The sequence below is a fragment of the Bidens hawaiensis genome, unplaced genomic scaffold (genome assembly GCF_021521415.1).
Source record: "Bidens hawaiensis isolate Kalapana, Puna unplaced genomic scaffold, B.hawaiensis_p1.1 tig00024272_1, whole genome shotgun sequence".
NCBI classification, from domain to species: Eukaryota; Viridiplantae; Streptophyta; class Magnoliopsida; order Asterales; family Asteraceae; genus Bidens; species Bidens hawaiensis.
The window spans coordinates 110438-120517 of NW_027493825.1; the positions used below are offsets into that span (position 1 = coordinate 110438).

A 10080-nucleotide genomic window follows, 5' to 3' on the forward strand; every position below is an offset into this window, starting at 1 on the left:
TTAATCGGTCGTTTGATCATGGGGTTAATCAGGAATGACACAAGACGCACATAATCATGTAAAAAATTACCTCTAAACACCAAGTATAATGGGTTAATCACTCGATATACTGGACGGCTCAACAGGAACAAGAACGACTACTTGCATATCAATATACTCCAATTCGTTTAAGGGTTAATTTAGGTGATGGTTTAAGGATTACACAGACGAGATTAAATGAAGAATAAATTTTGTTATAATACGGATTGATTAACGAGTACACGCGGTTTAGTATTTTAAGCAAATTCGTATTAGATTGATCGTCTTAACTAAATTAAAATCGTCGGTGAGCCGCTTATGGCAATATAATCAGAAACCTTGATTCAATTTCCTAGTTTATGACGAGAATTAAGCAACAAGCAAAACTAAACAAGTACGGGTTAGGGTTTGGATCCGGATCACGGGTTGGGTTAAGAGGGTTAATGGGTTATAATAAACAGCTATTGCATTTTAGTCCTTGAATTATGAAGAGGGAAACAAAGTGGTGTAAAAGTTCATGTTTGGGTTAAAATTGCCAAAATTTAAAAGTTATACATATGCTTTATATAATTAGTTATAAAAATAATATAATAATAGTTACGTAACTTGATAATTGAAATAAAGTTTCCCGGATATCGAAATGGGTCGGGAGTTTAATAAAATATTAATTTAAAAAAAACCGATTTGTTACACATTACTTGTTCAATCAAACATACTCAACTTATCGACCCATGAAATATGAAACAGATGATGTGAAAAAAAAAGTATCAAGATGGTTAGAGATGGTCAACTTAGCTGTATAAGCCATAGTTGAATTAATCCAAGGTAATACCGAAATGAGCCAATGCTTTAATACAACAGAGACAGTAGAATTCTACTTTTCTCTGCAAATATACATCAAACAAATCATAACAAATTACTAATTATGTCTTTACATATACATAAGTAAAATATTATGCGTGGAAAATAAAATTACTCATTTACCCCTCAAAAAGAAAGTATGATGTCTTGAAAAACTGACTTGAAAGCCCAACCAATAATCGCGCTTATGCAAAAATAACTCCATATAAATAAAAACTTGGTTCACACTGCAACAAATAACTTATTAGTTTGATTCATTAACATCAAATTTCAAAATACTTTTCTAAGTTGTGTACTTTACAAATATAATCATAACTTAGTAATTCAAGAAAAGAAAACATAGGCACACCCCGTTGCTATAGTTGATTATATGAACATGAGTCACTCAATAGAAATCAAAAACCTTCTTTTTGTCAAGAACTTTATTGGTAAAAAAGTTAGATCCAATGGAGCCATGAACTTTTTTCTCTCAAATTTTCCCAGGCTTCACAATTGGAAAACTTCTATCAAGATACTCTACTCAAAGTACATATTAATTGGAAGTTGTTAATTGATAAATTAACAAATAAAACAACAATTATTATGAAAAATTATTATATTGGTTAGATAATTGTATATATCTAGCCCATAACACCAAAATTAAATATAAATAAGTATAATTTATTAATAAGTCTTTCATTCATATTAAGAATTGTCTAAAATAAATAGGGCTTGTTAAGGAAAGTTTTAATTGATTTGTTTTAATTAAAAAAATTATGAATTAAATGTTCTAAGATAAGGGTGCCACTTAGCACAAAAATAAGTCAATTAGGTGCCATGTGGCACAAACATCATTTTTGTTTATTATAATAGTAGATGTTCCTTCATTCATGTTCGTTTATCTTTGTTTAGTTATGTTCATTTATGTCCGTGAACTGTTCATTTAGATTTAAATGAAAGAACATAAACGAACACGAACATGTTTGGTTTTTAACTACCGAACATGTAGTTCATATTCGTTAAAATTTAAATGAACAAACACGGACATGTATTTGTTCATGTATGTTAGATTCATTTACAGGCCTATATATGTAATTGTAAGATAATTACTTGTAAAAAAATTGAAAATTGTGTGGAATGAGTAATTTGCAACCTATACAAACACAAAAAACAAATTAAAATTATAAATAACAGGGTTAACCCGACTAACCCGAACCTTAATAGGGTCGAGTTAGATATTTTTTAAGGAAAACCCGACTAAACCGACCCGATTAACCCGAAACCTGATCGGGTTGACCAGATGAACACCCCTAGTCCCAGGTTGATTTATCAAACCACTCTTATTTATAGCCCAATATTTATAAAAATTTAATTTCTCTATCTTCCACATATACAACCTAAACAAACTCATTTTTATGTTCCCATTAACAAACTTTTATTATACAAATTTGATTTATCATTTATTTTTTATTCTATAAAAGTTATTAGTTTTTATGCTTTAACATTAAATTACTTTGTTTCTAAACTAATACTATTTATTTGTTTATGATTTAACTACTATGCTAATACTATTTATTTGTTTCTAAACTAATACTATTTATTTGTTTATTTTGAATATACCAAAATTAAAAATATTAGTATCTTTTTAAATTATATTGAAAAATATTAAACTAGAAATGAGTATGAAACTAATAGTGTATAATATTCACAAACATTGATTAGTATGCCCAAATTAACTTGTTATAACATGGTGTTGATTTGTTTAGCCAAAAGTAACGAGCAAACATATGATAAGACCCATCAAGGCCCAATTATGTATAATATTCACACAAAATGATAAGTAGGCCCAAATTGACTTGTTATAACATAGTGTAGGTTTATGTAGCCAAAAGTATCCCAGAAACACATGTTAGGATGAATAAATATGTGTAAGATTAACTTAACGCATAAAGATAAGGAGGCCCAAATTGACTTGTTATGACATGGTGCGGGTTTGTGTAGCCAAAAATAAACCATAAACACATGTTAAGGCCAAACAATGCATAGTATTAACACATAAGGATCAGTAGGCTCAAATAAACTTGGTATGTTATAATATGATATTGTATTTCCTAGTTCATCATTGATGATCTAAGCAATTAATGCGGGAAAATATCAGGTATCGATCAAGGACTGATATCTGAGATATCGGTTATCGCGGTGAGATATTGGTAATTTTAATATCATGTAAATTCATATATATAGTAATTTAACACTAATAATACAGTATCGTCTCCTATCATTAACAAATTAACCTTTTGTAGTTTGCAAAACACTAAATTGTAGCTAGTAAGAATTGATAAAGACTTAAAACACTAACATTGAATACTAAAAGTTGATAATTAAGACTTAAAACACTGATGTTGGGAATATCAGTGACATATTGGTCAATATCACTGATATTATCGATACCGATATTCTGATCGATATCGACTACATAGCTGATCATTATGTGTCACATACATGTTCTTAAATACTTGATTAGTCCGCTTAAGTTATATTATAAATGTGATTAAGACATAAGAATATGTTGAAGAATGACTCAAGAAGGAATAAAGAGTTACAACATAAAAATATTATGAATCAAGAGAGGTTAAAATATATGACACAAAACTAGCACGTCAATTAGAGATTCTAATTGCACAAAAAACCTGAACCCGAACTCGGAACCGGACCCGAAATAAAAAACCGAAACCGGTTTTTTATGCCCGGGTTTTTAATACCCAAACCCGTACCCGACCATACACGTAGGGTACAGATAGGGTATGCACCTCAGTACTAAAACCCGAACCCGATTTGTACCCGTCAATACCCGAAAACCTGAATAGGTTCCATACTCGGAACCAAGTTTTTCCAATACTCGATCTATACCCGAAAAATACCTTAAAAATACCAGAAAATACCCCTAAAAAGTGCAACCTTTTAGAAAATTCAATCTATACCCGAAAAATACCTTTAAAATACACGAAAATACCCCTAAAAAGTGCAACCTTTCAGAAAATTCAATCTATACCCGAAAATACCCGAAAAAAAGCCCGAAAAAACCTAAAAATATGGTTTTTTTCAATACTAGAATGGGGTATTCAAATACCCGATTTTAGAATACCCGGTACTATACCCGACCCGAACCCGATGCATAGGGTATGTTTTTTAGAGACCGGACCCGAACCCGACCCCGACCCAAATTACCAATAGCCGATTTTCTAATACCCGGAACCAGGTATTTGTAAAACCCGATTTGTGCACCTCTAACACGTCAATGGCTTTATAAAATCTGGCCTCTAAAATTAAGATTTAAATCATAAAGAAAAGACAGAATTATAGAAATTGTCCTTTGTGTGGTATTAGATTTCACTCGTTGTCATTTATCTTTAAAAATAGCATAATTTGTACTTTACGTTTTCAAAATGCTACACTGTTTGTCCTTTAACCCTAACCTAGTTAGATTTTATCGTTAACTTTGGTCATGTGCATTGCACATGAGGGCAAATCAGTCATTTTTCCAATTTATTTATAATAACATTTTAATATATATAAAAGATCTCTCACACACTCTCTCTCTCTCTCTCTCTCTCTGTCTCACTCAAACTCCCCTTTCTCTCTTTCTGCACACACACACACACACACACATTCTCTCTCTCTCTCTCTCTCTCTCTCTCTTCTCTACACTTTACCCACACAACCCCAAACCACCATCCAACCACCACTATCAAGAGAAGCGTCGGCCACCACCATCCATAGAACCGCCGGCCACCACCATCCATAGAACCGCCGGCCACCGCCATTGTCACTGCCGCCACCCACCACCACACAATATCTGTCACTGCCACCACTGTCTTCCACCTCCACCCATCTCCATTACCGGAAACCGCCACCACAACTTTCCCTTCATCAGATCTGTCTTCGATTATTAGGTTTTTGGCAACAATTATTAGGGTTCAATTATGGTCCTAGTGGTGCCGGTGGGTTTCCGACAGCGGAGACGGTTGTCACAGTGGTTTTAAAGGGTTTATGAGAGAGAGAGAGAGAGAGAGAGAGAGAGAGAAGAGTTTTTGTTTGCCGTGGAGTTGGGAGACTGTGCCAGCGATGGAAGGGGAAGACGGTGCCGGCGGTGGAAGGGGAAGATGGTGTCTACGAGAGGTTGGAGATATGGGTGTGAGACGGATGTGATGGTGGTGGTTTCTGGTGGGAACGGAGAGGGCTTTCGTCGTCGGAGAAGACGACGGTGGTGGTGGCTTGCCGGAGATGGAGCTAGGTGGCAATGGAGGAAGAAGAGGAGACTGTGGGTTGGGTTAATTATAATTATATATGTATAAATATTTTAATTAAATTGTTTCTAATTATTTTTAAATGTCTTTTTAAATAAAGTATTTAAGTGACTGATTTGCCCTCATGTGCAAGGCATATGATCATACTTAACAAGAAAAACTAACTGGGTTAGTGTTAAAGGACAAACGGTGTAACATTTTGAAACATAATATACAAATTATGTTACTTTTGAAGATAAATGACCACAAATGAAAATTAGAATAAACATAAAAAACAATTTCTGTAATTCTTTCAAAAGATAACTATAAGCCGCGGAGGAAGTGAAATAAGAAGGCCACGAGCCCATGGGCCATGACCATTCAAAATCCAATAATCTTTACAAATAATTTGGAAGAAAAAGTTAAAAAAAAATGAAAGGGGTATAGAAAGAAACAAAAGATTTGAAGATTTGACAAGTTATATCAGTCCAAACACAAACACTCACCTCCCCAAGAAAACACTTCTTTTCATGACACCTCACTGTCATCCATGTTTCTATAAATCACTAAACAAACCGTTTCTTCCTTTTCACTTAACACACACTTGTTTTATGGATCTCAAAAGCTCCAACCACATTCATCCTCATACTCATGAGGTAAAATATTTTCAAAGTTTAATTATGTTTTCTTTGTTTCAAGATTTTCTTAAGTTTTGTTTTGTTTTGTTTTGTTTTGTAGGGAATGAGGAAAGGAAACCATCTTTCTAAGCTTAATAATCTCAAAGATGCAAAGAGAAATGTGGCAGATGCTGCTCCATCTACACCGGGTCGACCCGTTTTCAGCTTCAGTGTCGCTTCAAGAAAGAACCCGGTTCCTTCAAAATGGAATGATGCTGAAAAATGGCTCATTTCTGACCATCAATCTGCCACTCAACATCAACATCAGAATCATCATCTTCATGGCTTTGTTCAGTCTACAGAGTTTGTGTCCAGAAAATCCAACACTAATGAATATGGGATTCAGGCAGAAGAAAAGGTTTCAATCATTCAAAACCAATACCATCAAAACTCACAAGGTAGATAATATAGCCATTTTTCTTGCTTTTGAATATATATGGATCAGTTCATCAGTATATATTTATTAATATGTTTGCATGCTAAGATAAGATCTTAAAAGTTACCACCTTTTCTAGGTCCCCAAAGGGGCCAACTATTCACACAATTTCTGGCATGTAATCCCACACCGTGTCGAACTGCCGTTTTGAAAAAAGTAAATAAATATAATACATCTAAGTTTAACCGTCTATGGTTATAAAACCGTCAAGATTCTTGACCAAACGACCGTTATGACAAAAAAGTATGAGCTCCTTTGGTCGTTCATATATTGTTCAAACGATCGTTATGACCATAATTTTTCAAAGTGTGACTTTTTTGGTCAAAACGGACGCGCCCTAGGTGTAAAATCAAGGGGGTGGTGTAGATATAGCATGACGCATTTCCAAATCCAATTTTTTTCAGATAAATTCAGCAATGAGGTATTGAAGCTGGAGCCGGTGAGCGAAAGCTTCCTATTCAGAGAGACTTCCATCAAGAGTAGGGACATTGGGACCGAGATGACACCACTCGGCAGCTCCACCAATTCCAGGTGCCCGACCCCATTCAAAAACTTGTCTCCACCGCGACACAACACACCTGCGGGTAGATCCGGTCCATTGGTGGTGTCGGAATCCTTAGACATAAAAGAGTGCCACTTAGCTAAGTTAAAGAAGCCAGATCATGTTTTAAACTGGACCTCCAGAGAGGAGGAAGAAGAGGATATCTCTAAGAGCCTCAGACACTTTGAGATTAGTAATGAATGTAGAAAGAGCATTTCAGGTGCTTCTAATTGGGAAGAAGAAGAAAAGAACAACTGTTGTCTAAGGTATATATCTGTTTCTTTGTGTTTGTGTTGTTTATTTTCTGAACTTTTTGATCCCTATAAATAAGTATATTACTAGGAATGTTCTCCAAGAACTCGAAATTCAATTTGAATTCGGTTTTTGAAGATTCAAATTCGATTTAGTCATCGGATTTCGAATCCAATATGAATTTATGATTTTAAATTCGATGCAAATTCAAATTATAGATATTTTGTTTATCATATATATACATATTTATAAAAAGAATTACAAAATACTTTGAAGTTCTAAAGATTGAAAAATGGAAGTTCTATCATTTTGGTTATTAATTCATACTCTATTTTTCAATATTTTTCAATCTTTAGAACTTCTATAACCAAAATGATAGAACTTCCATTTTTCAATAACCAAAATGGAATTTCTATCATTTTTCAATATTTTTCGGTCTTTGAAGTTCTAAAGATTGAAAAAAGAATTACAAAAGGCTTTGTCAGTTGCTAACTATAAACATGTAATTGGAATTTGGAAGTTACCACTTTGAATGTTTAGGATGTTTTGAATGTTGTAATTTTGAACTATTTATTTGTTTTATAAACTTGTACTTTTTTGTTGTTAGAAAACTCAAGTTTGTAGCGGTTTTGAAATTGAAATTAAAATAGATTTTTCTTTTACTCGATTCGAAATTCAAACTCGAAGCGAATTTTTCAAAGTTGTTTCGAATTTGAATCTTGCTTCAAAATTTTAAAATTCGAATATTCGATTCGTTATTCGTTAAACACCCCTTGATAAATAAATATCCATAAATCAAAAGGATTTAGAATTGGATGACTGTACAGCCACATTGCCATGACTTAAAAGATGGGTTTGGGTTGACTTTTCTGTAGGTACCAAAGAGAAGAAGCAAAAATTCAAGCTTGGGTGGACCTCCAAGTTGCAAATGCAGAAGCTCAATCAAGAAAGCTTGAGGTAATATTTTCTTTGTTTAAACATTGAATTTTGGGTGTATGTTTTGTGCGCGCGGTATAAAGTGATACAAGTGTTTAGCGCTGGCTAAAACTTTTCAAGAAAAATGTTTAGGGGCAAGAAGTAGGAAATTAAGCCATGTAGGGATTTGAATATATCAGTTAAACAAAGTTTGCATTGAAAGAGGTACTATATATATTCTTAGTATAATGGTTTGGGATTATATATACTTGTAGGTAAAAATTCAAAAGATGAGATCAAAATTGGAGGAAAAGTTGATGAGAAAAATGGCAATTGTTCATAGAAAAGCAGATGAACTGAGAGCGGCGGCTCTGCTTGAGCACACTGACAAAATTCAAAAGGTGAATGAAGAAGCAAAACAGATTATAAATGTGCAGTGTTGTTGTCACAAGTGTGGTTGTTTTCCATGTAATAATCTTCATTCTTAATTGTCTTCTTGTTTTATTACTGAATATACAAAATGGTTTTGGGACTTTGGGTTATATGTGCAGTGAAAAAAAAGAAATGGTTCTTGTTAGGCATGTTCAAAACGGTTTGGGACTAGGAACCGGAACCGGTTCCTAACCGGTTCCTATATTCAAAACCCCCTTTTAAACCGGTTCCAGGCTCGAACCGGTTAGGGAACCGAACCGGTTCTCCCACCCTCGAACCCCTAACCTATCTAACCGGTTCTTACCGGTTCCTAACCCGGTTCCTGTACCGTAACCGGTTCCAAACCGGTTACAGTGTAAATTTTTTTTTTTTTTTCGTTTTTCGTTTGCGATTTGGATTCTAAACTACGATTCGTATTTGTATAACATGAAAAATAAAAAAACAATTAACATAAAAATAAACAATTAACTGATGAAGAAAAGACAACTACTGAAGATGTTTGCCACTGAAGACAATTACTAAAGGTTGCCACTGAAGACAACTACTGAAGGTTGCCACTGATGATAACTACTGAAGGTTGCCACTGATGACAACTACTGAAGGTTGCCACTGATCACAACTACTGAAGACTGCCACTGATGAGGAATCAGTGGGAAAGCTGCCACTGATGAGGAATACTCATAAGTGGGAACAGTCATCAGTTGAACCAGAGGGAAAGCTGCCACTGATGACAACTACTGAAGGTTGCCACTGATGAGTAATACTCATCAGTGGGAACATTCATCAGTTGCAGAGTTTGTTGTCACTGATGCAAAATAAGAATCAGTGACACATCAGTTGCAGAGTTTCATCAGTTGGAACATCATCTGTTAAATATGTAACCATTGTACAATGTAAACTTGTTCATTGGATTTGCAATACAAGTGCATTTAGTTTTTTTTTTTTTCGTTTTTCGTTTGCGATTTGGATTCTAAACTACGATTCGTATTTGTATAGCATGAAAAATAAACAAAACAATTAACATAAAATTCATTTTATTTACTTTAAGAAGTTCAAAAAAAAAAGGTTACATGTTTTAAAATCTTCAAAAACAAACTAACAAAACATTAAACTTATAAATATAAAGTTGTGACATATTATTTCTAGAAAAGCCTTCTTGTTCGTCGTAATTATTGAGCGGCGACTTCTTCCTCGGAATTACTTGTAGAAATGCCTTCTTGTTCGTCGTGCACTCGAACATCAAGTGGTGTTTCATCTTCGAGAGTGGTTACGTGTTGAATACGATTGATTGAGTCCAAGTGATCCTTTAAGCAAATGCACATCTCCACCGACTCCGAATTTAGTCTTGTTCTTCTCACCGATATTACCCTGCCACTAAGAGAAAAAGCGGATTCCGAAGCTACCGTAGAAGCTTGGACGGTTAGTAAATCACGGGCCATGGTGGCAAGAATCGGAAACTCGGTTTCCTTTACCTTCCACCAAGCCAAAACATCAAAAGTGCCATATTCCTCTTCGGATAAACCGGTAGAGTAATCATTTGCACTATACCTTCCTAGTTCGCTTAAAGGGGTGTTACCCCTTTGTTTTTTAGCCGTTACGTTGCGAACGGTGTTCATAAGGCTAATCATGGGATCTCGTACTCTAGTAGCACTTGAACTTGATGAAGCCCCCCCCCCCCGGCAT

General features: G+C 34.5%; 1 protein-coding gene across 1 annotated transcript; it reads left to right on the forward strand.

Moving 5' to 3' along the window:
- The first annotated feature begins 6630 nt into the window (after window positions 1-6630).
- Window positions 6631-8524, forward strand: LOC143568985 (uncharacterized). The gene is made up of 3 exons (XM_077055002.1): window positions 6631-7064; window positions 7926-8007; window positions 8241-8524. The coding sequence occupies exons 1-3, from the start codon at window positions 6631-6633 to the stop codon at window positions 8451-8453; spliced, it is 729 nt and encodes a 242-aa protein (XP_076911117.1). The 3' UTR covers window positions 8454-8524.
- The last annotated feature ends 1556 nt before the right edge of the window (window positions 8525-10080 follow it).